We start from the raw sequence: 27199 nt of genomic DNA on the forward strand, positions 1-27199 counted from the left end.
ACCTTCTTGAGCGACCTGTTTTAAAGTAGATGTCCGAACCGCTTTAGATCTTTTAAACGTTCGTGACACCAAATCCTCCTCGCCACTGCCGCAGTTCGTGATCCTGCTGCCCTTCCCATTCACCCTCTGTGACGAATGAGGTATTTGTTTCTTTCGTGTCCCCTCCGACGGAAACAATACGCTCATTCGAAAGAAAGACAATACTGGAACGCGAAGGAGGGGACCGGAAACCAGACACAAATAGAGTGGAAAGAACTGCTTTCGTTCGAGCCAGTTGAGCACCTGTTCCTACAGCATTGATATGGTATGCAGACAATACCATATGCTACTCTTACAAGTGGGAGAGGAAGAGAAAAGTGCTGAGAGGGATATAGAGATCAACAAAACGAAATGCATGTAATTTATTTTATTTATGCAGGTACAGTGGCATCGTACTGTACATTAATATAGATTTTCTGCAATGTAATATATGTGCATAAAAATCACAAGATCTAAACTTGCGCTAAGGTTCTGAGAACACTTATACATACCCATATATACACAACGACAACAACAAATCATTTTGAGTAAACCTCTCGAGAAATATCTATACATCGTAACAGTATACCTATTTATACGGCAGGAATGATGTCCAAGATGCCTTTGAGGATACAATTTATTGTAAACTGTAATGCAATACTACACCACTGACCGTTTACCATTGCTGCTTGCATAGTGCAAGTCTCTCTTCTCACAGTCAGATATTAAACAGATCTCTAACAGTGCTTAAGAAAAACTCTTTGGGTAAATTCTTACTACAAACCATTATTTAACGTAGCCTCACGACAAGAGTATCACAACTATTTTCTTTTACTGAGCGGTAGATGACTGCAATCATGATATCTTAATTCCCCTCGTCAACATTAACGTGAACAGTATTTCGAAAAGGCCATATACAGGGGTGCTAACAACTTTGATCGTGTATACATATATGTGCAATATAGATACTTTAATATCACATGTTCTTTTTGTGATTTTGTGTTACTGCACATTTGCATAATCTTGAGGCATATGACACACGTGTCACAATATTTGATGAAAAAAAAAAATGAAGAAACCAAGAAGAAAAAAAAAAAAAAGAGACATCGTGCATGCGTCATGCAAATTAATTCACACCAGACACTGTTATTGCTGTACCTGTAAGCTGAGACAGTTCAGTATGCATATATACAACCACTGGCGGTAGAACGTCAAAATTTCACAGAAGAGCCATACCTTCAGCAAGTATTGGGGGGGGGGGGGGTAATCCCTATGCTACGTATGTGACGTATTAGCTTGTATCACAGTGTACTTATGTTGTGCTGATGAGATTTACGGTTTCAAAATTTGTCAGCACGACGAAAGATATACTGCTACACTATCGGAACACACATTCAGTTTTGAACTTGCAAATTAGCGCGAAGTTTGAAAACTGCATATTTCACGGCAGAGAATCCCATATACGCTGACATTTTGCTGTCTCTAACCACTTCTCTTGCATAATTTTAACATTTGTCGAGAAATGCGTTGCGGTGCACTCTTCCTCCGCGGAAATTTAGGGGAATTTAGGAGGAAAGAGGAATTTACCCTTCCTTGCTGCTCCTCCCTCCTAGCAGGATGACTACACCAGTTGCACAAACGATTTTGAAAGTCGTGTAGCGAAGCGATAAATTTCTGAAGAAACAAAGGGAGTGAGCTTATACAATCATGGCGATTGTTTCCTAACGAGAAATTTCACTGAATTACTATTCGTACACAATAAATGCATGTTGTTTTGACCGTATTAAACGCAAACAATAAGCTAAACTAAATGTAGCAATTATGCAGCGCGAGCATTGTTGAGGAATGCCATTCACTGGATAGTATTCAACCCTGAAGGCTTAAAATGCAGCACGTACACCTGCTTACAAAACTCTCCACAATAGCCCAGGAAAAGCTGATTCGCGGATAATTGGAATGACTGCTGTCGTTAGTGCGTTGCGGTATGTGCGCATCCGAAAAAATATTTACTTTGGAAAGCAGTCCAGTAGACATACACAGTGCATCATATAGCCGTCGTACTAGGTCTTCAACTTCAATCATACCAAACGATGCAGATATGCGTCAGGTGCTCCGTGAGGTCAGGCTGGCTGGCAACATTGGAGAGCTTTCTGTTGTTGTTGTTTTTTTTTTTACCTTAAACTTTCTTATTCTCGTTCAAACCAACATGCTAAAAAAATTATATCTTCCCAGCTGAGGCTCGACCTCGAACATCTATACCCGCCCAGAAACAACAAACGTGCTCCGCAGAGAAATTGGGGAAACCCAGCCTCGGAAAAAAAAAAAAAAAAAACATGAGGAAACTCCCTTCAGATTATTCGATTGTTCGCAGCCGAAAATTTGATCACTTACACGACAACTCCTCCGAAAATAATAATAACCGTCGATATTTCTCGGGCGGCAACGGGAGTGCATCATCAAGGAAACTTCAAATCACATCAACAATTCTCAACAACCATGTAACAAGCGCAGAGACGTTCAGTCAGCTCCAACGATGCCACCTTCAGCGGTTGAGATGGGTGGGTGAATGACCTTCTTTGTGATGCCTGGGCTGGTGCTCAGGTATGGGAATCCGTTCACTTTGACTGCATGTGTTGGAGTGTTCAGGGGAGAAGGGAAGGGAGAGTTTGTGGGTGAGGGCGTCGTCGGATTAGAACGGGATGACAGGTGCCCGTTGCTTCGTAGAGACTTGAGAGCAGAGTGGATGCGGAAGTGGACGAGGGACTCGAGCAGGTAGTCGTGGTAGTTGGTGCTGGAATTTAAAAAAAAAAGTTGTATATTGCTGACTTCATTGCGGAGTGCCAACACACACTTGTTTAAAGGGGCAGTTGGCTCGTTGGCCAGTTGGCCACAGGTAGTGGGTTCTTCCAATTTAGCGAATCCCTGCTTCACTTTTTGCCTTTTTGAGCGTTATAGTTAGAGATCCGCGCGGGCCATCAAAACCTGACCCGCAAGGCAGCCGCTGACAAGGTATCTCATTCCGCACCCGCACGAGTTTCGATAGAACTACCGCCTGCGGGTTGTGCGGGTATAATCGCGGGCCCGCACTGCACATGGGAGTGCAGCCGCGAGCAGCACAAGTTAGAATACTGTAGGAAAACAGAAAAGCACGAAAGCGCCTGCGCACGTGAAATTGTACGTTTGGTATTTGCGCAACAATTGCACAACCATCAAAATGCGTAACTATTGAGAAAAGCGGTCATCAAATTATATTATAAAACGTTCCGGAAGTCTAGTCCTTTACGCTTTTATTTCGGAAAAAAGCTGTTGAGTACGATTATTATGTCGTCCACTTTAGCTGGCTTGATGATGATGATGATTGGAGTTTAATGGCGCATTGACAACAAAGATCATAATGCGCCACAAACTGAGGTACTTTAGCTGGCTTGAGGGTTGTCCACCCCGTTTCTTGGAGAATATGCCCAACCATGGAAAACGACCTTTCACTATAGGCGCGCTAGATGCAGGGACAAACGCAGCAGCTGCTGCTAACGAAGGAAACACTTTCTCGTATATCATGGCACCGCACTACATGGGTGCGGGTAGTGCGGGTACCAGTACGACGGGCGGGTGTACTCGTGTCTTACCCGCGACCCGTATCAAGTGGCATTTTCTACCCGCAAATCCGAAAATTACACCTGCTGGGACCTCTAGTTATAATATATTATATAAGTCATTAGAATCCACACAGTTTGAAATTCCTGCCCTGAATGACGTATGCGCGTCGTCAGTGTGACGACATGAGGGCGTTCCCTTTCACCTTGCCTCAGTCGTGCGAATCTCTGTCGCTCCTGGCGTCGAATTTTTTGCGTTGCTCTGCGGAGAATACGTGACGAACTTTGAGGGGGCGAACTTTCCAAAGTGAGAAAACTTGCTGCAAATGATGTTGCGGCAGAAACATTTACTGCACCCTCTTTGGCTTTTTCCTTTTTGACGGGGTTATACTAATTTACTGAAACGTTAGCCAAAAAATGTGATGCTTCTCCCAGGGCTATAACTGAGTCGTTCTTCGTTCTATTGATCAACTTACCGTGCTTGGTCGAGCCACTCCTTCGCCTTTGTGTACTGCTGCTGTTGCACAGCAAGAAATCCGAGCTCAGCGGCGGCAAATGGCAGCAGATATGTGTCTTCCAAGATTTGGTTTTGACTGCAAAATATTCAGAACGTGCAGGTACTGAAACATGGAGCGGATACAGGACACTCCCCTAGGATAAAGGATCGAACGTACTACTTGAAAACTTCCAGGAAACACTCTTCAGCCTGTAGTGGATGGCCCATATATCGCTTGCACACGCCCTTGAGTAGCATTGCCAGGCAATAGTCATCTATGAACCTCTCGTCCTCTTCTAAGATTAGAGAGGAAAAAAATAAATAGCAGTGTGATACGATGGAAGGGTCATTTGCACTTTACGCGAAAAAAAGAACTTGCCTTTTCTTTTGGTAACTTCAGGCACTGCATTTTCAATCAAGCAAAGTATCCGCAGCAGCAGTTTCTCATTCCTACCAATCATTGGGAAGCTGTTCCACATGTACATGATTTCCTAGAAGGTCAGGGAACGTCAATGTAACTTGTTTAACTTAACTTCGATGTAGGTCTCTTCGAGAAAAAAAAAAATAAAATAAAACTATACGCAGGTGATGAAATCCGTGCACTCACAACGGCTGGAAGGGTCAGCCTCTGTCCGTTATCGAAGAATTTCTGTGACTTCTTCACCACAAACTTCTCGATCGGGATGGACTTGCCCGCAATCTTCTGTTTCAAAGCTGGGACTTGCCTAAAATTGAGGAGAGAGAGAGGGAGAAAAAAAGAAGCTACATCTTTGGGCATTGGCCGTGACGTGGCCATATCACGTGGTCATAGGTGACCCATATGTTGGGAGGTCATATCAACGGGCACGTGCGAATATTCCAATTTTTCGAATACTGAAGCGAATAATTCTCTATTCGATTTGATTTCCGAATCGAACATGAAATTCGGTATTCGAATCGAATCGGTGTTCCTTCCAAACCGAAATACATACCCGAATAGTTTCGAACCCGCACACGTAAGTCTAAAAAAAGAGCACAAGAGAGGGCATAAAGGAAAGCGACCGCCACGTTAAGGCCGCGAAGCAACTGTGGCTATGGGCCGCGCACGGACGGAGAGGGGATAGCAGAAAGGAATGGGAGACGGGGGGCGGGGTCTAGTATGCATCCTCGGCGTTTTGGAGTAGCCAGTCCTGACTGGACCGGCTCTAACATCTCCATATTTTTCTTTCACTTCCAATCCCATCCAATCCTGCAATGGCAGCCACTCGATGTTGGTGGAGACACACAAACCCCTTGTTGTGGTCACAAAGGTATGCCCCATATGTAACCACATATAGGGAGTGCTTCGCCAACTAACCTCAGAAGATTAGCGATGTCCTCAAGTAGCTCGGTACTGCCTTCGACTAGCTTTGCGTACATGCATGCTGCCTGAATGTAGACATATGTTGCCTTGGACCACCGGCAGCCTTCACGAAGAATGTTGGCCGTTTCGATTGCTTTGTCCCAATCGCACTTGAAGCTGCCATGGAGAAAGATCGTATTTGATGTAAATAATACAAATCACCTTTCTGATTCATTCAAACACTTAACATAGAGAGTGATGGCACTGAAATGGAAACATGTGTCACAATAAGAAGGAAATGGAGCAAAACCGTAAGCCTAAAAAAAAACTTACTTGTGACACCACAGCAGCTCCCAGTAGCAGATATAGTGGAAAGGAATCCATTCGTTTTGCGCTTGAATAGCTTCGTAATACTGTGTAACTGCCTACAGACGTTGGCAATGCAGAAAATCAACTTTATTAAAGAGAAAGAACATGGCAGACAATGTCAAAGTACGTGGAACGTTATACCAGAGTTACGTACAGACTCTAATTGATGTTGCAACGGCTGTAACTTTTTCTTTTTTAAAGAGAGAAAGTGATATCTTACGTTGTCAATCTGTCCCTTGACCTGGTACATTCGTGCATTGAAGAACAGACTCAAGACACCCTGGAAATCGTTCAAGCGGTCAGCCGTTAGTATGTTTATATAATTGCTAACGGTAACAGACAGCCGCGAGTTCGCTATACCGAATTTAACTCCGAAAATGGCCTCATTAGCCACAAAACCAAACAGAACACATACGACGAATAAATAGGAGAACAAAAGACAGTAAAAGTGCGTTTCATTTAAACGAAAATATATAGCGAGTCATCTGCGCCTGAAAGTTTGCTTCACCTAAAGCGTGTGCACGCTAGGAGAAGTTCTCTTTACAGGAGACCAGGCTGGCTCTGGCGTTCACTGTAACTGTACTACGCGCAGTATAGTATTTACCTTATACGACATGGGAATACATTGAATTACGTTCATTGGCATGACTGTTTCCGTGAAAAATTCACTTTACGAGGTATTTCGCTATATCCGAGACTCCCATAACTAGTCTCCCGTTTATATCTTTCTTGTATGTCTTTAATGTGGCACGCATTTTCGTGAAGTGTTGAGTTCATATCGCCGTACCTGTGGAAATTTAGATAGAAGTCCTTTCACTAGTTTGTCAGATAGTTCTAAGTCTCCGTCCCCTAGACCTGGAAAGAAAATGGTATTTTTACGTAGCATTCCAGCATTTGTGGGGAAGGCAGTTATGATACACTAAACGACACATACCGAGAATATAAAGCACGAATGTGTGATAGGCAACCAGAACGACGCTGCAGAGAGGCCCTCGGAGATAGTCTTGCAACATGCATCCCTCTTCAAGTTCTCGCAGACCAACGGTCTGTAAACAGTATGAAGACGGGCGGGGCAGATTTAGTCGGCATAAAGGCGTCTCTGCCCAAACGTTAAAGGTGAACAAATTACTACCTTGTTTCCCGAAAACCCTATAAACTCCAGCAATTTCAGGATTCTTGTCGGAAGTTGTGATATGAGCTGCGGGAATGGAGAGGAACAGCGTTTTACTTATAATACAGGCACTGGTTATCCGAATGAAGACCGCCGAATTTATTTATATATTTATTTATGCCGCAAGGGCCCATAAAAATGCCATTACAGGGGGGAGGGGGAAACCTGGTTGACACTCCATGCCATGGTTTGCTATATTTTCCCTTTCACACATCCCAAATCGCTACGGAAATACTTTTGGGAACAAAAGATGGTATATTACCGCCAATCTATTTATCTCAAATTAGAAGTACGCCTCGTTAATTTTGAACCGAAAACTGTACTCCAAAAAATGTTACGTTTCTTCCTTTCTCGGCACGCCACGCAACTTCAAGAATAGGATCCCGTTTATAACGATATGCGAGCTGAAACTGCCCTATTTTATCCATTTTAGACGAAGAAACTCAATGGTGCATACGTTATAGGGGCACGCCAAAGGGGTTAGCATTCGTACGCGCGCTAGTCCTGGCTACATCGTTATAACCGGACTCCAACGCATGTCGACATTAGGCGTATGTGAGCGGATTTTGGAGGTATGCGAATCTTCATCCGTATTATATCGGCGCTTTTGATGCCAACCTCATGCAAGCAGGGAACAGGAAGAGCGATATCTCGTTAGGGGAGGCGTGAGGTCTGCTCGCTGGACAACAGCCGTTGTTTTACGGTATTTCAATGGCGTAATTTTGTCCACACGGGGTGTTTATTTTTTTTTCTTTTTATTTATTTTTTCCAGCGCTCCCTCTCCCCACGTGCATTCTGTATGGCGCATATTTGAAGCTTTTTCTCCGTAACCAGCGGCCAATTTTTAATGCGAGTGGTCTCACTGGAAAGTGAACGACAAGATCTGTAACATGTGGGGATCGGAATTTTGAAATTGTTCTCAGTTATTTCGTGATCAAAGTGTGAAGGGTATCAACAAGAAGCCTAAGACAAATTCTAAAATTCCGGGCCCTACACGCTCTAGATCTTGTCGTCCACTTTCCAACGATAGGCCGTCCAAGGATTCAGTCCTCTTTCCACAGGTATCAAAATTTGACCGTTAATTGCTGAGAAAAGGCATCAAATCGCGCGCCATAGAAAATACACGTGGGAGAAAGAGAGAGCTGGTGTTCCCTCTTAACGTTCGCCTTTTAAATTTTTTGTTTCACAATTGGATTGTTCCTTGTTTTGCTAACAATTACTGGGAGATACCCCGTTAGACGTGGCGACGAAGCAACCCCATAATCATCATCATCATCAAAATGAAGTAGTTGTTGCCCCGCTAGATACAAAACATACACAAATATTTGTGCATGGTTGAGCAGATCTTCCTTAACGATGAGCCCACCGGAGACCTATTCCAATATTTGCGAGTATGTGTGCGGCGTGAATTGACGTCAAGCAGGAACAATACCAGCGGGTAGGGACAGTACATACCTAGGCTTTGTACTGTCATCAAGTGGGGAACCTACCTATCGAGGTAGGCCCCTTCACAAGTATTCAGATATTACCTCCATCACTGGAGAATACACCGTACACGAAGGGGGCCTGCTGTGCGTACCCGAACAACCCAGAACTCAAAAACAGTGTGTACATGTATATTATCATCAAGTAGGGGAACTACTTATGGAGGTAGTACTGTCATCACAGATAGTGTGTGTGTGTGTGTGTGTGTTTGTATTGCCAACTGCAGGATGGGACGAGCGCAATGCCTGCTCACATCACATCTCGAAAACATTATACTGCTCTCGCCCTAAAGACAAAGAGCAGGCTACCACAGCTTTGTCTCCCTCCTTCATTCGCATATCTTACATCTAATGTTTCGTGTGTAATGGGGTAGTGTAATGGGGTAGTGTACTGCCCTCCAGCGAAGAATCACCCCATGTCATATAGTCACGACTTATTTATTGTTGTTGTTGTTGTCTGTCTCCCTCGCTAGTGAACATTACAATGCGACAGTGTGTGTTGTCATCAAGTAAGAGATCTTGTATTGCTTCCTGGAGATCTTCTATTGAAAAGTGGCTCAACCACACCGCTCAAAACTTGTGTCGTATTGCCAACTGTAGGATGGGACTTGTGTTGATGATGGGACAAAGTGGAAGGCCAATTGGCTACTGCCATTAGATAGGAGGTCACGCTGATTATAACAGGCACAAACATAGATCACGGTACGCAAACAAGGGGGTGCAGCCGTAGACTTACAGATTCCCCAGTGTGGGTCAGGGACGTTGCATAATTTGCGCGTAGTGCTTGATTGGGGCGGTAATTTCTCCAATAATCCTGGTGGTTGCCGTGGTACAGGGAGCATCCCAATGAAGACTACTGAGGGGTGCTCGCATGTTTTCTGTGGTGGGTATATAGTTCTCTTGGAGTACCCAAATCCCAGAGCAAGAGGGTTAGCACACCCATCCCTCTCCTGTGCCGCCATCATCTCTCCCCTCCCTCTTTCACCCTCCCCTGGGTACTCCAGAGCAGGCTGACCGCACCTTCCCCCTACATCACCCTACCCCACCCCACACAGCGCTTGATTGGGAAATGAGAAACGGACACTCTTGTGGACGAACTGTGCCGCTTCGGTCGCAAGTTAATGGGAATGACTACGAATTAATGGTACTACTAATTAAATGGTACGAATTAATACGATGTATAAATTCTGTGCTCTCAGCTCTTCCTTTTCCTTCATGCAGGAGACTCAGTGCTTTGATAAATGTGCCAGCAAGGCCTGGCCTTAATCCCTCATGCGATACACTGTTATGCGCGGTTTCCCATAATTCCAAACCGGAATGTGCAGTATATATATATATATATATATATATATACTGCAACATAATGCAATCCAATATAATTGGGGGTTTATGTCGCGAGACAACCCAGCCGGAATGTGCAGTGAAGGAACGTCCCGTGCGAAACAAGTATAGGACAAATTACCAGATTGAAGGCCCCGACACCCAGGTGAACACCGCTTTCAAAGTGACCCTTCTCTCTGGAGCTCTCCCAGTTTCTTGTTGCCAGCATCTGCATGCATTCTCTAAAAAGACAGGTAAGGTTTCAAACTGCCGCTGCACAAATAAACGTGGCAAATACGCGTCCACACCAAGCCAGGTGAAAGACATCACGTGGTACTCAGTCAGCTCACTTGTATGACTGGTAGCAAGACCGGATTTTGAGACCTCCTTTGATGAACGTCACCAAGCTTTGGTCTTCGATGAAAGTGAGAATGGCATTTTCCAGGAGGCATTCCGCGTAACACAGTTCAGCATGGACCTCCTCTGAAAATACAAAATGGGTACTTTATTTCGTTCAGCACAGCCGATAGCCTTACAGTTGGTAGCGATCGCAACGCCGTTTCAGCTGTAATTTACGCGATGCCGTCACATGGCCCAGTTCTGCCATTGTTCCGAAACGCATGTAAGCGGATTTACGTTATAACGGCCATCGCGCACGCTTATAACAATTAAACTTTGTCGCGGAATATGCTTGGGGATGGTAGTTGGTGAACAGAAGCAGCTACTTTTTTTATGAGGGGGAAGAGTCGTCCTAAAAATGTATTTAAAAAATCAAGTTGCAACTGAAAGATAAAAAAATATCAGGCGGGTGACTCAAACGAATGTGACGGGACAACTCTTCGCTGCTTCCAAAGAAGATTTCTAAAAATGTTTGGGGCAGTGGAAACACCGCTACGCTAAAAAGTGTGGTGCTTTCGAACAGGGGCGGATTTTTCAGAAAAATCCTGGGTCAGCCTCTGCTTCCGAATTCTCTATATATCTTGATGGCAACTGAACTTCGAAATTGTATTTTAATTTTTCAAATCATTCTGAATACATTTGTTTTATCTGTCCACGTATAAGGCTGCAAGACAGCTTTCTAGAAAGCTGGACGTTTTTATGCACACAACTCCGTACGACGTGCTTTTTCTGCCCACGCTAACCGACTTTGCTCTCCATAAACAGTATAGACCTGTCCCCGTTTGTAAACAAATGACGTCATAGTGTTCGACAGCGCCACCAATTTGGTAGAGTTGAACTACGCTCGAAGCTAGGGGTGAACAAGGTCGCGTCCGAAAACCACGGTCTTGAGGGGATAACGATGGTCCCTGAAAAGGATGCGACCTTCGGTCCTACTTTTCTTTCAATAGGAGGCAGCGAACAAGTGCCCATTCGTGGAACCCAGCCCTCCCCTTTCGATTTGTTTCGGTTTGTCTACCAACGTACGTCATGATGACATTTCTACCATTCGAGTTCCTGCCGCCCATGAAAGAGTTTGCCGCGAGAGATTGCGTGTTAGAACACCCACCGATGGTATAAGTGGTGTAGTCAGGTCGTAGTAGCATTCGTGCCACTGTAGACGTTCGCCGACGAAATCGATTACAAACTTCTACGCCTTGCCGGATCGCTTCTTGCGCTGCCTTGATGTCGCTCTGCAACGGAAGTTTCACAAGAAACACGCCACTCAGATTTATGACTGGCTACTTTAAAGGGACAGCACGGACCCATACCAATGCTAAACAAAAGCTGTCGCATGCTTTCTTATGATCGTCAAACTCACGGCGCAAAATATTTCAAATAGCTTCGTACACTCTCAGAACAGCACTTCACCGGCACGTTGTCCGCCAACTATTGCCACGAATGATAGGGTTACCGCTTCTGATTCGAAGAACGAGGGGGCGTACGCCCTTTTGTAGCAATTTGGATATGTGATAATTGCTACAAAAAGGCGTACGCCCCCTCTCTCTCACTCTCACTCTCTCTCTCTTCAAATCAGAAGCGATAACCCTGTCATTCGTGACGGTGGTTGGCGCATAACGTGCTATGCGGTGAAGTTCTGTTCCGAGAGTGTAGTTCATTATTTACGATCGTATTTTAAATTATAGTCAACACCTTCGTCATTACAACTGTCTTGGGTTTCGGGAATATTTTCTGTATATTATAGCCTGGCACTAACATTAAAGACAGCAGCCAAGCAGAAGCTGGCACAATACTGTCGACTCTAATGTACCTGAACTGAGACAACATTGGCCAGTCTGTTTCTTTGTCGAAGCGCATAGCGGGGGCGGGGGCAATCTAATGTATAACCTGATGATTTGAAGGACATTGCCCCCAAACAAAATTGACACTTCAAAAACTATGATACAATCACTCTATTTTCACACTGAGTTGATAGCGAGCGTTTGAACTGGTTTACAGTATGCGTGTGAAATACCGCTTTAATTAAATATAGCAAGGGCCCAGTCTAAGGCACACAAAGGCAGTCTAAGGCGTATCACAAACCGAGGCAATCAGGCCACGAAAGTTTAGAGTCTGGAGTTCGCGAGATTTAGTAGTCGCGAATACGATCCCTGCGCCAGATGAGCGAAAAAATTGGGGTCGCCTTAGATTTCGCGAAGTTGAAGCGTTTTACAGTAACTGGCTGGGAGCTTTATTAACATACTTTGTGTGACTTTTTAAGCATCATAAAGTGTCATGCGACGTAGTTTTGTTGCTTTAGTTTGGGTTGGAAAACTGTCGCTGGTGAGGCTGTATATATAGGGCGAGCGAACGAGAAAAATAGTGATGAAAGATGAAAGTCACTGAAAAAGTTAGCCAGCTGTAGGATCCTACAGTTGGCTAACCTTTTCAGTGACTTTCATCTTTCATCGTTCATTTCTTAGGCAAATTGAGGCCTTGTATGTATTTGCCCCTTCTATGTTGTTCCAGCCTCAGAACATCAGTTCTTTCATGTCGAGAAAAATAGTGCTTACCATGTCGATTGTGAGAACAGCTTGCATGAACATGATGGTGGACTGTCCAAGGGCATGATACATGCTCTCGTGGGCCCTGAATTGAATATAATAATGAGACCTTACTACGGACATACGGTACGTCTGTCTTCATTAACAAATTAAATTTTTGATATCGTACATACGAGCCTACATATTGTAGCGATCTCGGTTATAACAATCATGTACTCTGTACTCGGAATGGACTTGCCGTCGCTTCGAAATTCATGAACGAAGCAAAAACTCCAAGGAGGCAAAACGTTTCATTTTACGATTTCTTTTTCGCGCACGACCACAGTTAAAAGCTTTGTGGCCGGCTTGTTTGCGGCTTAGCTTATTACACATTCTCAGTGACATCGCTGTAAACAGTTGACAGGGAAATAAGCCAGAAAAAAAAAAAATGCGGTACCTGGGTCGCATTCGTCTGAGGGCTTCACCGAACTGGTTGTTGAGGAGGAGATCCAAAGCTCTGGTGGCTTCTTCAGCCGCGGTTTCCACAGAGACGGCCTGAGCGTCTTCGATCCTGCATCAGAAATTCATCGCTCACGAACACGGCCAACTGAACTAAACAAGAAGCGCAAACAATTTCTTTTCGTGCCGTCCGTCACTTTGTGGTTCTATCAGCTTCTCCAAGTGATCGTGTGAAGTGACTATGAAAAGATTCTCTACAATCTTAAATTTCCCGCTGTACATGGTTCCGGAAGCTCAAGTTCATCCAAACGAAGCTTCGATAATCTATTATTGCACCCCAGACATACAATTTGAGTGCATGCTGGTGTTCGCCAGGAAGGCGTGACGTAAGCAAGGCGTCACGTGCAGCAAAGCAGCTGCGACTCTCGTTTGCCCGTTTCTTTTTTAAAAAATCAAACTTAAAGATGATTCCCCACAATCCGAAACCGTAACTGATTACACTCACCTGGGACTTGACATGTCCAACGCATCTTCGAACACCTGCAAAAGAAAATCCAATTTAAAGACCAAATCAGACACATCTATACAGACCTTCGATCACAACGCGGTATCTAGGCCACTGAAAGGCCGTAGCTAACATATTAATTTTTCTGTTATCGTGGTATCTTTTTTCTTTTCTTTTTTCTCCCAGAAATGATTCGTTTCAGTTGGAAGCTCGCCTCGTACGAATTACGAACCCGTACGCAGATATACCGTGTAACCTGCAACATCATCCATGCGTGGCTCGAGGTCATCAACCTTTAACACACCTGAATGCCTCGCGCTACGGCCTTACGTATACGCGTCCACAGATAAAAGGTGTAAGTTGTCGGGGGGGGGGGGGAGTGTAGGGAGAGAATAAAAACAAAGAGCACCATCATTATCTCGCGTCCAAAACAGAAGAAAACAACTGTTTCCTGTTCCCGAAGATATGCTCAACCCAAGAACAGCACGAAATCTAGTCCGGACTACCGCAACAGAGTCACTCCGCCGGAGAACGCACTACTTGTCGCGACGTATAGAGTGATGCGGCTAGCTATTGCAGCCCATGGGAACTAGCGTAGGACGGGGCTTAAACGTGCCGTTCTTAGGTTGAACGCGACTCTATAAAACGAACTTTTGAATTGAACGCGCGGCTTAATTTATAGATAAGAGTTTTGATATGTTCTTGTCGTGCCTGCGGTTATATCCTTGTTCCGAAAGGGAACGATGCAAAGGTATTGCACGCCGAAAAAAAAAATCACATGTAGAGCATGACGGTTATCTCAGTGATCATCAGCTCTGATCTCAGGTTATCTCAGTGACCATCAGTTGATCGTGCAAACTATGCACATCAACACGGCAGGAAGTCAATGCCTTTCGGTTTCATTAACAGAAAGATAATTCAGGCTCGTAAAAGAGGTAACCAGCTGAAGATTGTCACACATTCTGTGTGACTCGTATGAAGGTAAACAGGGAACAAACGCTGCCGAAGGAAAGTGGAAGATTCACTGGAAAGTGAAGAACACTACAACTGAAGAACCCAAGCAGCACAATGTACTGAAAGTCGAGTGCAATAGGGGTGGACGGGTAGGTGGAAGGCCTTGAACAGACTTGTGAAACTAAAGAACATTGATAAAACACATACCGGCCACCCCTATTGCACTCGACTTTCAGTACATTGTGCTGCTTGGGAAGTTGGACAGAGCATGATTGAGAATAAAGATTCCGCTTCGTATCCCGTCCGCTTTGCAATGTGCTTTGTGCGCGCGACGAACGAACACTGCCGAAAAAAAGTTGGATAGATGATGCATGAGGATTGAAGGAAAATACCTAGTGAGTTATCATCCATCACATAAACAGAGAGCATCACTGCAAGTACCATCTTCACAATGACGTGGCAATGTGGGGAAATGACAGATGTACTGTCAACAACAACGAATGGTCTTCCAACGCACTTCTAAAAAATTACGCAACCTCAACGAAGCATCAGTACTGAAAAATATCTATTAAAAAATGTTAAGAAATGTTTGTTCCTGCTTCCTTCGAGCGAGTCTCGTCGAAAAATAGCTTGAATCTAGACTGAGCAGAATATCTAATAACGGTTTATGGTGTGCCATCGAACAGCGCTGTCCATTATGCTTGTTATTTGCACTAGAACTTCGCACAACTTCACTACACTTGTTTCGTCACGCTTTCTCTCACTTTCCGCCCCCATAATAATATATTCTCCTTTCCCTTCGCACAGCCACTAACGTCTTTGACGGACAATTTTTAGTCCCTGAAAAATAATACATTGGAAAGGACGTGTTGGGAAACATTATTTGTTCGTGTCATACTTAATCTCTGCAAGCACTATTTTCAGAGTGGTATGTATCAAAGTGCCCGCGTAAGCTCTTAGGGGATATCACCTTCGCGGCCCCACGTATTCTGCATATCAGGTGAACTTTGAATTACCTCTCGGTAACCAGATAACAGATTTTCGAGATACTTGTCTTGTTCGATAGCTTTTCGATATTCGCATTGAATGGACGAAACGCATTACTGATGGTCGATGCCTAAAAGACAGACAGCATGCAGTGTCATTAAAATCAATGTGTCGTGCCCACTTGCAGGAACACTCAAAGCTCGCAGATGTTGAACCACGCGAAGATTACATCGGTCGAAGCAACGGAACGAAAATTGAAATTTTGGAGGCTGCGCAGACTCAGAAGTGCGGTCGTGGCATGACTCGACTCGGCTCGGCTCGAGCTACTCTTCGAGACCGCTTAACTCCGACTATAAACGTCCCCTGAGCGGAGGAAACCATCTGCGCTTCCTCCAGTACTACCTCGAGGTAACGCCGGTGCTTACTTGAGCTTTCCTCTGAGTCGAGTTTAGTGGGCGTTGGCGGGTGAAGAGGAGTTAATCGGCTTTGGTTTACAAGTCAACGAACAGCTTTACGACGGTGCGGTACACGTCGCTTTAAATAAAAGAACCTCCCATTTGCATTTTCTACGCGGTAGTCGCGGTGTTTTAAATATAACATTATACTATACCAAAAAGGACGGATAAAAACGAAGGACTTCACAACGTTATAGACGAACACCGCAATACAGGTTGCAAAGAACTGGCTGTGAAGCGCATAAAAGTGACGCCGGTTCCGGCAGTACCAAACAAGGGAAAGTGAACATACGTCTTCGACACATTTTTCCTTGGCAATAAACGACAAAGACCTTCCTCGTGACTCCCTCGCAGTAGACCATTAAAAAGAAACTTTTTATCGACGCGTGTCTCTTCATGCATGGACCTCTCAGCGTCGCACACACAAAAGGCAAGATGCATAAATACACATTGAGGAATGTACGCTTCGCGCGTTAAGTATCTGCGGGTCCATTCATAATTTATCGTCATTGCCGCTTCGGCTACCAGTTCCCGCGCCGGACAAGGACATCGCCGTGATTGGTACAAGCAATATTGCCTGTCGAGTATTGTAGTTTTCTGTGTTTTCTTTTTTTTTTCTATACGACGGAGGGGGACGCAGTATTGATCAATAGACCGGGAGGGTCAATAAATATCGCGAAAGGTTCGAATTCAGCGCTGCCCTTGAGGGAAGCTCTTTTCGCTTTATGTTGGACTGGCCACGGTGGATTAGTTGCTAATGTGCGTGTCCGCCTACTGATCCTAAGGTTGGGGGTTCGAACCCCGGACGAGGACGTCAGTAATTTGGTGGCAAAGTATACAAGTGGTTTAGAGACGTCGTCTTCCGCGAACGACGTTGAATACCGTGTGCCGCGAATTCGGTGCACGTTACGGAACCCTCTGGTGAGCAAAATTATTCTAGAGACCAGTGTCACATAGCGGAGCTTCTAGTACGCTAGCGTGCGGTAGTTAGCTGCATTGTAGGTACTAGGTAGCGGCGCCACAACTGTATTCGCTACTTTTTTTTACCGTGTATTCACACGAGCGACATTCCCCGCAGAAGCGGAAGACGTGTCAAACGTCAAAGCGTCCGCGCTCCGCGCCCGCGCAAAGCGCGACCGCCCAACGTCCAGTGTTCACGTAGGTACACTGCTAACCGTGGGGAATATCCCGCGAAACAGCCACAAGACATTCCGTAGCAGACGACAGGAAACACGCTGACGGTGTTATTCCGATCTCAACACATGTTTGTTGCAAAACACACGTTTAATCGGACAGCTTAAACCGACGTAAGCATACATAGACGTACATGTGATTATATCCAACTATGCAATATGATGCACGATCGATGCAATGCGTTGCTATGCGGTAAAAAGACTGTAGCATTCGGAAGCGACTTACTGCCACGCCTCACAAAACACAACTGAAATTCTTGCACCTTACACCTCGGAGAGGCACCGCGTAAGGGGTGCCCGAGACGGGGTCCAAAAGGTGGCTCCAGTTACGGTGGAGCATGCCCATGAAGGCACCTTACACCTCGGAGAGGCACCGCGTAAGGGGCGGCCGAGACGGAGTTCAAATAGTAGCTCTGGTTACAGTGGGATACATAGCCACGAAGGCAGAACACTCCCCGTCTGGTATCGCAAGATACCACCACACATACAATGTCCACAGTAAAAAATGTTCACTCGTTTTCCGTAGGAAGTAAGAGGAAAATTTCCCGTATTGGTCGCTGGAATACCTTCGGCGCACCGTTCTTGTAGATTTTGACGTCCACTTTCCGAACACGCCCGTCAGAGCTAGGTAGCGTCTTAATAACACGACCCATTGGCCATTCATTGCGCTCCGCGTCTTTATCCCTGAGAAGTACAATGTCTCCCTCGTGGATATCTCGTTGACGTGTCTGCCACATGCGACGACCGTCGAGTGTTGGGAGATACTCTCTCTTCCAACGGTTCCAGAAAGCGTTCGCCATGGATTGTACTTGCTTCCATTGCCACCGGTAGATGTCACCTGCATCGAAATCTCCAGCAGGTGGATGGTGTTTACCCGTCTTTTGTGTCAGTATCATGTTTGGGGTCAGAACCGCGGGGTTCTCCGGGTCCGTTGATACAGGGATGAGCGGTCTGTTGTTTACGATCGCTGTAACCTCCGCCAAGAGCGTTACTAACATTTCGTGCGACAGCTTTGACCTGTCGGTTCCCATGAGCATCGAATTGAGGATGCGGCGGACCACACCTATCATGCGCTCCCAAGCGCCGCCCATGTGAGAGGCGTGTGGTGGGTTGAAGATCCATGTGCAGTCTTGGTCTTGCAGAAATCTGTCTATGTCAGCGTTTCCACCTGAGGTCGTGTTGATCTTCAATTCCTTGCATGCACCGACGAAGTTAGTTCCACAGTCTGATCGCAGCTGCTTGACGGGACCTCTGACGGACAGGAAGCGCCTCAGAGCATTTATGAAACTCGAAGAATCCATGGACTCGATGATCTCAATGTGCACTGCTCGTATAGACATGCAGGTAAAGATGACGGCCCACCTTTTGCTGGCTGCAAGTCCTCCTCTCGTTCTCCGCGATCGCACTGCCCAGGGACCAAACACGTCAAGGCCCACGTAGGTGAATGGGGGTTCCGTACTCAGCCTATCTTGCGGGAGATCAGCCATGATCTGTTCTTGAGGTCTGCCTCTCAATTTGCGACATCTAACGCAGTGGTAGATCACTGAACGAACGCAGTTTTTGGCTCCAACGATCCACAGCCCAGCAGCTCGGATTGCTCCTTCGGTAAAATGACGACCTTGGTGAGCCACACTTTCGTGATGGTGACGGGTCAGCAGCGTTCCGATGTGATGTCGACCCGGTATGATGATAGGGTGCCGCTGATTTTGATCTAACGTCGAGTTGCTCAGCCGTCCACCGATTCTCAGAAGGCCATCTTCGTCGATGTAGGGGTTCAGGCTCCGAAGAGGACTGTTCTTTGGTAGATTTTGCTTCTTCTCGATGCAGTAAATCTCCTTCGAGAAAGATTCGCTTTGCACCGTTTTGAAGACAAACTTCTCCGCAGCGGAGAGTTCTTCGTTCGTACGTAGCCTGCTGCACAGATGCCAGTGATTGCAAGACGCTGACACGTCGTCATCCGAGGAGTGGAAGCAGCGTGCGATGTGTTGCAGACTTGCTATAGCTTTAACCAGCCTCGTCCACCTTGAAAAGTGTTCAAACCTATGAGCTCCAAGCTGTGTTCGCGTCGACACGTTGGTGGCGAGGCTAGTCACAACAGGACGGATTTCCGCGTCTGCTTCTGGGCTCATCAGCGCGAATCCTTGATGTTCCTTCCCTGCACTTGCGACGTTAGTCCTGCTTAGGAATTCAGGACCAGTTAACCAGGCCGTCTTAGCTAGGCGATCCGCCGGGACCATTCGGGTGGCAATGTCGGCAGGGTTGTGTTCAGAAGGAACGTAGTTCCACTGTTCAGGTTTACTTGACCTCCTGATGCGTTCGACTCTGTTGGCCACGTATACGTAGAATCTCCTGGACTCGTTGTATATGTAGCCGAGAACGACCTTGCTGTCAGTGTAGTAGCTTACAGCGTCGAAGTCAACGTCCAGTTCGCCGAGAACAATATCGGCCAGTTCAACGGCAAGAACGGCCCCGCATAATTCCAGTCTTGGGATAGTCTGCTCGCGTTTCGGAGCGAGTTTCGCCTTTCCAAGGATGAATCCGATGTGGTTCTTGCCCTGAGCGTCAGTTAGTTTTAGGTAGGCCACTGCTGCAATAGCCTTAGTCGATGCATCTGAAAATACGCAGAGCTCCTTGCGGCAGCCATTGCTGAGAGTACTGCTGGTGTACGTGCGATGTATTTGAATTTCTTTGAGAGCTGGCAGAGAATTCCTCCAAATATCCCATTCACTGCTTGGTGGAAGCCCAGCATCCCAGTCGTCAGTCAAGGAAGACAGTTCTCTCAGCAAGAGCCGGCCATGTATTGTGACGGGAGCGGCGAAACCCAGAGGGTCGTACAAACTGTTAACCGTGGATAAAAGACCACGTTTTGTGTGTGGCTTGTCATTAGGAGAGACCTGGAATGCGAAGGTGTCTTTTTTGATATTCCAACTTAAGCCCAGGCTACGCTGTGACGGAGGAGTGTCAGTTCCCAGGACAAGGTCCTTCAGGTCCGGCGCGTACTCATCCGATGGGAACGCTTCCATTACAGCTACACTGTTGGAGACTATTTTATGAAGCCTTAAGTTCGCTGTTGCCAACATCGCCTTGGTTCTTCGAAGTAGCTCAATGGCCTCTTTTTCTGTAGGGAGGGACCTCAACCCGTCATCTACGTAGAAGTCCCTTTCCACGAACCTCCTTGCGTCATTTCCGTACTCTGTTTCCCCCTCTAGTGCCGTTCGTCTTAGTCCGTATGTTGCGACCGCTGGCGATGGGCTGTTTCCAAACACATGAACACGCATTCGATACTCTGCAATCTCCTGATTCGGGTCGTTGTCATGGAACCAAAAGAATCTTAGGTAATCTCTGTCCTCTTCGCGAACGATGAAGCAGTAGAACATTTGTTGAATGTCTGCAGTGATAGCGAATGGTTCTTTTCTGAAACGAAGCAGGACACCTAGGAGACTGTTCGTGAGATTAGGACCGGTGAGGAGCACGTCATTCAAAGACACTCCTTGGCACTTCGCGCTCGAGTCGAAGACAACACGTATTTGTCCTGGTTTCTTCGGATGATACACACCGAAGATGGGAAGGTACCAACATTCGTTCCCTTCGTCCCTTGGTGGGGCTAGCTCGGCATGGCCATTCTTGAAGATATTACTCATGAACTTCAGAAAATGTCCTTTCATTTCGGGCTTCTTTTGTAAGGTGCGACAAAGCGAAGAGAATCGATTGAGCGCTTGTTCTCTGTTGTCGGGTAGCTCACATCTCCGTGTGCGAAAAGGGAGTGGTGCAATCCAGCTGTTGTCTTCACCTTTAGCGAATCCCTTGTTCATAATTTCGAGGAAACGTTTGTCTTCAATCGATAGAGCAAGCATGCTATCATGCTTCGAAGTCTCGAAGATGGGATCCACTAACTCCTCAGTGCTCGAGGCGATGTCGTTCAGTCCCGTGACGTGTGTCGCCGTGGTGACTGTCTGTCCGTCCTGTACAACCTTTTCCTTGATGTGAATGTGACTTGGGCACGGAATGAAGGTGCTTGCCCTGCCGTTTTCAAGCAATGTGGTGGTGAAGGTACTGACGCTATTCGGCTTCCGGACTACACTGATGCAGGCATCACCTACTATCACCCAGCCGAGATCCAGTCGCTGAGCATAGGGAGCGTTGTTTGGACCGTTCATCTGTTGACGTACCTTGTGCACCTGCAGGATGTCTCTACCGAGAAGAAGCAGTATATCGGCGTTGTCGTCCAAGGGCGGGATTAAGCCTGCTATCTTCCTCAAGTGCGCATGGTTCTGCGCCACATGTGGTGTTGGAATTTCGTTCCTGTCATCAGGCATCTGAGTGCACTCAATGAGTGTTGGGAGTGGAACACGTATGCGTCCGTCGAGAGACTCAACCACATATCCGTTTGCACGTCGCCCTGTTGTCTCAGTTATGCCTGCGCATGTCTTGATCGTGTATGGCGATTGGTCCGCATGCACACCGAACATGTCGAAGAACCTTGGCTTTGCAAGTGACCTATTGCTCTGATCATCCAGAACAGCGTACATCCTGAATGACAAGTCTGGTTGACCCTTTGGATGCACCTTGACCAAGCATATCTTCGAACAAGATGTACTCCTTGAGCTGCTCCCGCACACGTTCGTGCAACTTGACGTTACGTTGGGTTGCTCAGGCTGAGCGTTGTCCTCCCCGCCGTGCCGGGTATCTCCTGTAAACAGGGGTTGGTCTGGAACAAGGGACTCTGGGTGAAGGGCGGAACAGTGTCTGTCGCTGCCGCACACCATGCACTTTATCACTTCACCGCAGTCTCTGGACAGGTGATCTGATGTCAAGCAACATCTGAAGCAGATTCCCAACTCTCTCAGCAAGGCTCTTCGTTCAGCCAGAGGCTTTCGCCGGAAGCCTCGGCATTTATTTAGTGGATGTGGTTTGCGATGAAGAGGGCAGTCTTTGCCGGGATCTTTGGTTCTCTTAGCTCCAGCTGCAGCGAATTCAGGGTTAGCTGTCGTTGATTGAACTTCTGTTTTGTTGACAGCTACTGACGTTTTGTTGCCGGGGTTCCTGGACGTGGCTCTGTCGTCACTTGAACGGAATGTACGAGGGGGCGCAAGGAGGAAGCTTGGGTCGTTTTTGGCCTTGGCTATGTCCCGTACAAACTTTGAGAAAACGGCAAATGGAGGAAAGGTCACCTCATTTTCTTCCTTGTATCTTGACCCATGTGTGATCCATTTCTCTTGAAGGCCGTACGGTAGCTTCTCCACGATCGGGTTCACACCACGAGCAGTGTCCAGGTAACTGAGTCCCTTCAAGCGACGATCCATCTTTGCCGATTCTAGTTCCAAAAGTAGGTCACCAAGTTCTCGTAGCTTGCGATGGTCACTGTTTGGAATCCTTGGGAAACTCTCAAGTCTCTTCAGCAGGGCGTTCTCGATGGCTTCGGGACTTCCGTAGCACTCATTAAGCCTTTGCCACGCCATGCTGAGACCAGCAAGAGGGTTGTTCACATGTACCGATCTCAGTCGCTTGACATGTTTCGAGGATTCATTTCCCAGCCATTTCACTAGGAGATCAAGTTCTTCGCTTGCTGTGACGTCCAGGTTGTCGATAGCGTTCTTGAAGGAAGATTTCCATGACATGTAGTTCTCAGGAGAATCGTCGAATTTGGTGAGACCGCTGTTCACCAGTTCTCGGCGGACGAGAAACTTGGCCAAGTCTGTCATTGTTCTGTCGACAGTTCCTGTGGGCTCAGCCGTCCGGCGAACAGGGTCGTACCAAGTACTAGTCGTTTCAGATTCTTGGCGTTGAGCACGTGAAGTGGCGTGTGGAGGACTCCGTTCTAGCCGTTGTCCCGCGGGGGCGAAGCTAGGGGCAAGGGGATTCGGGAGAGCAGGAGAGCCCACTTCGAGCCATTGTGTGACAGCATCGGGCGCACTTGGGTAATGAGCCTGTTGCACAGTATCCGTTTGCAGACTTGCGTTTGGATAACTGCGTAGACCTGATCCCGTGTAAGCTTGAGCTCGATGTGTGTGTTTGCGCTCGGCATCTTGGGCTTCGTGGAGCTGCTCACCCCGTGAGGCTTGTCCGTCCAGCGTGGAAGCACCTTGAACCGTTTTCGGCAGGCGCCGACTTGAGTCTTCGACTGCTTCGGTAGGGACTTCTGTACCCTCCCCAAAGTTCACAGCGTCGGTGCTGGTGTCTGCAGCTGCCTCTAGTGACCTTGCTTGCGCCTCAGCTGCATTGGCTTCCTTTTCTCCCTGAAGTAGTTGAATGCTTGCTTCCAATTCTGCTTTCTTTCGCCTCGCGATAGCGGCTGCCACTTGTTCTTCCTCTTCAATTTGGGCTCTACGAAGCTTCATTTCTACCTCCTTTTTGCCGTAAGCAGATCTGATCTTCGCAGCTTCTGCATCAGCTCTTGCCCTTGCTGCTGATGCACCTACCGACGGGGCGCTCGACTGTATAGACATTATAGATTGTCTTGACGATACGGAGTGTCTGGAGGCGTTAGAATGAACCGAAGCGGTTTCCAGAAGAACCTCCAGGCGTTGCCTTGCTTCAGTAGTTGCCTTCCCCACTAAACCTTCGCGTGCTTCGTCAATTGACCTCTGTACATCCCGTTCTTGCAGGCTAGCCTCCGTGCGAATCCGTGTGAGAAAGGTGAAATATCTTTCAGAGACAAGACGATACTTGTTGAAGCTGAACCCAAGTCCATCTAGAGTTCGTTGTATGACGTCAGAAGACGTAGCTGCAGAAACACGCGACAAGCATAGCTCCGTTTCGCTCCATGCATTGTCCAGCTTGTCTACGAAATCTTCCTTGTCACTTTCAAACCTTTCCAAAGCTTTCAACGACAAGCTCACCTTGCGTTTCGGACGAGCGCCTTGCTGTGCTCCGTCAGTTGCAGGTTCATCCAGAACGTTGTCGTTGGAGCCGTGTTCCATTATACGATGGCGTAATCCTCGCAGAGCAGTCGCCGTGGAGAAGCGCCGTGGGAAAGCAGTCTTTTTACTATTCCGATCTCAACACATGTTTGTTGCAAAACACACGTTTAATCGGACAGCTTAAACCGACGTAAGCATACATAGACGTACATGTGATTATATCCAACTATGCAATATGATGCACGATCGATGCAATGCGTTGCTATGCGGTAAAAAGACTGTAGCATTCGGAAGCGACTTACTGCCACGCCTCACAAAACACAACTGAAATTCTTGCACCTTACACCTCGGAGAGGCACCGCGTAAGGGGTGCCCGAGACGGGGTCCAAAAGGTGGCTCCAGTTACGGTGGAGCATGCCCATGAAGGCACCTTACACCTCGGAGAGGCACCGCGTAAGGGGCGGCCGAGACGGAGTTCAAATAGTAGCTCTGGTTACAGTGGGATACATAGCCACGAAGGCAGAACAGGTGTCGTCTGCGAAGTGTCGTCTGCTAAGTGCGCAGTACACCAGTCCCGATATTCCGCACCGTGTGAATGCTGAACATAACACGGGACGGAACTTCGTCTCTGTAAGCAGTGTTTTCGCTTTTTCTTCCACTAGAATCTTCCGTGAGGATGTCACTCGTGTGAATAAACAGTTAGCAGCGATAATGCGATCCCGCCACATTTTAAATCGGTTGCGGAAAAAGTATTTGTTTATTCACACTAAAATGCACACCTGCAGCTACAGCAGGTTAAAAACAACCTAAAACTGACGTTTCGGGACCTCTACTGGTTCCATGACGGATGATGGAACCCGTCTAGGTTCCGAAACGACGGTTTTTGATTGTTTTTAAGCCGTTGTAGCTGCCAGTGTGCATTTTAATGTGAATAAACATGGACAGCCCTGGCATTTCAACCACTTAAAAAAAAAGTATTTCCACTATGAATCTGGGTATATGCGGCGCGTTCATTCTCCACTACTTTTTCGTAAAGTGAAACACGTGGAACAGCATTTGCGTTACATTTGTTTGGTAGCAGTAACGACATTGCATTACATTTTCCGAATCCGCAGCGACACTAGTACTGCTCTAGTTTAGAGTAGGGTATCCGGTATTTACGCTTTCGCCGGTTAACTGAAATGAGTGACACGGCGTGACGCAACATGTAGCCGCTAACGCTGGGAGCCCTAGACAACTTCCGGTTGTGCCTTGTGTTTATAAACAGTAGAAGGGTGAATAGCGGTATCCCCGTTACCTATATAGTTTCGGCGGACCGATCACTGTTGCGTCGTTCATAATCATAGATCTCTCGCAACGTAAAACCACGAATTATTGAAAGCTTTGTGCCAGAAATAAACCCAGCCGACACGACGATATCCGAAAAAGCTAAGCCATTTACTTCATAGTCCGTAATTGAAACTGTGATTGGTTACAGTATAGCGAAAGAGTAGCGAATAAAGAACTATAGAGAAATCGCTTGTGCGCGGTGTTTTCTCGAGTCGCGGGAAAGCTACATCGCTGGGCTGTTCTTTGCGAGGAAGGTCGTAAAAAAGTTACGGTGGAGGTGTCGGGAGTTTCGCGAAAGTTTGCTTAGAAATGGGTCAACCTAATGTGTTTCAGGGCGGGATGGAGTCAAAGTGGTTGCGCCAATGGGATCATCCCACGTAAGCTCTTCGTGAGTAGCTCACCTCAGCTGCACGTGACGTGAGTGTAAACACTGATGATGCCGCATAATAGTAACCTCGTCGTGCATATATATCCCAGCTTGTCCATTATGAAGCGACAAAAGCATCCGTACTGCAGAAGTCCGCCCTCACATCTGGGTGTCTTTATCTGAGCTTCCGCAAGGTACCCTTTGATTAATTTTTTTTTCAGCCTACTTGTATTGGAGTAGCCAGACCTAACTAACATCTGAACTAACATCAGAACGTCAGGACTAACATCTCCATATTTTTCACTTTCCTTCTAATCTCATCCAACCTAATCCCTCTTTAGCTGTTTAGGAAAACTGTTCTTCGCTTCTGTTTCTCTTTTGTAGCACAAAAATATATTATATATTATATAAAAATAAATATAAAAATAAATATATATATAAATATATTATATCTCATACTATTCTGGCCTTGTATAATAGCGAGCCTATGAGACCTATAGCCGCTGCTCGAGTGATTTGAATGCTGCTTCGCCAGGCATGTAGAAGTATATCCCTTCCGTAGCGAAACACTCTGAGTTAGTCATCGCTCTGGAATGCGTGGGTGGGGATGATACGCCGAAAATCGACCTCGGAAGTGATGGATGGGGTTGTGCATGGCGAAAAGCGCTTTCCACAGGAATTTAAGTTCGCGGAAATAGTTTTTTTTTAAACGGTACCAACGTCGACGGTCGTGTATGTCCGTCCGTAACTATTGCGGAGAGAGAAGAAGAGAACAGAGAAAGGAGAAAAAAAAGTTACAAATGGCACCGAAGCGTGTATGGGTGCCAAAAGATAAGCATCAGAGCGTGGCACAAGTGCAAAAATTTCGGGTGTTGTTTCCAATGCAGCCCCCAATAGACGGATTATCTCCGATGAATAGAAGGATTAACCATTGTGTAGGGTACACCACTAGAGGGCGCTACGACCGACGCCTCACCACTGGGGGCCGCTGCTGTCGTATTCCGCGGATGACGTCATTGCTCCTTCCGGGAGCATGGTGAGAGATAGCGGGAGGCATTGGATGGCGATGGGAAATAGAGCGCCCCTTTGTGCAAGGCTGTGGTGGCGCTGCGGGCGACAGGACAGACGCTCTCGGTGGCGGCTCTCTACGGCGTTGTTATGGTTATGGTCTCGTGACCGCGATACGCGGCGTCGGCGGCGAAAGAGTTTTGGGTCCAGCGTTGTGTACGAGTCTGAGCGAGTTGATATTAATCTCACTCCGTTTATTGTTCAACTGATGGTTGTTGTTTGAGAGCTCAATTGCTATGCTGTGAGATTGGGGTGTACGGCACGCATATACGGCATACGACAATATAAATAAATACATATAAACAAAAGGATGTGCACGATAAATTACG

At 46.7% G+C, this 27199-nt stretch overlaps 1 protein-coding gene across 2 annotated transcripts in view; it reads right to left on the minus strand.

Annotated features, from left to right (window-relative positions):
* Positions 1-391: 391 nt before the first annotated feature.
* LOC135391140 (tetratricopeptide repeat protein 39B-like) overlaps positions 392-27199 on the minus strand; it is a 62968-nt gene continuing 36160 nt past the window's right edge. For both annotated transcript variants that reach the window (XM_064621248.1, XM_064621249.1), the window contains exons 2-18: positions 13658-13692; positions 13151-13264; positions 12724-12799; positions 11280-11403; positions 10123-10255; positions 9915-10014; positions 6930-6995; positions 6732-6843; positions 6585-6652; positions 6018-6077; positions 5762-5853; positions 5444-5605; positions 4715-4832; positions 4487-4598; positions 4286-4403; positions 4088-4204; positions 392-2809 (exon numbers count right to left, since the gene is read on the minus strand). In XM_064621248.1, coding sequence (XP_064477318.1) covers positions 2536-2809; positions 4088-4204; positions 4286-4403; positions 4487-4598; positions 4715-4832; positions 5444-5605; positions 5762-5853; positions 6018-6077; positions 6585-6652; positions 6732-6843; positions 6930-6995; positions 9915-10014; positions 10123-10255; positions 11280-11403; positions 12724-12799; positions 13151-13264; positions 13658-13692 — 1881 coding nt within the window. In that variant the 3' untranslated portion in view covers positions 392-2535. The remainder of the gene's footprint in view (positions 2810-4087; positions 4205-4285; positions 4404-4486; positions 4599-4714; positions 4833-5443; positions 5606-5761; positions 5854-6017; positions 6078-6584; positions 6653-6731; positions 6844-6929; positions 6996-9914; positions 10015-10122; positions 10256-11279; positions 11404-12723; positions 12800-13150; positions 13265-13657; positions 13693-27199) is intronic.

The sequence above is a fragment of the Ornithodoros turicata genome, chromosome 4 (genome assembly GCF_037126465.1).
Source record: "Ornithodoros turicata isolate Travis chromosome 4, ASM3712646v1, whole genome shotgun sequence".
Classification (NCBI taxonomy): Eukaryota; Metazoa; Arthropoda; class Arachnida; order Ixodida; family Argasidae; genus Ornithodoros; species Ornithodoros turicata.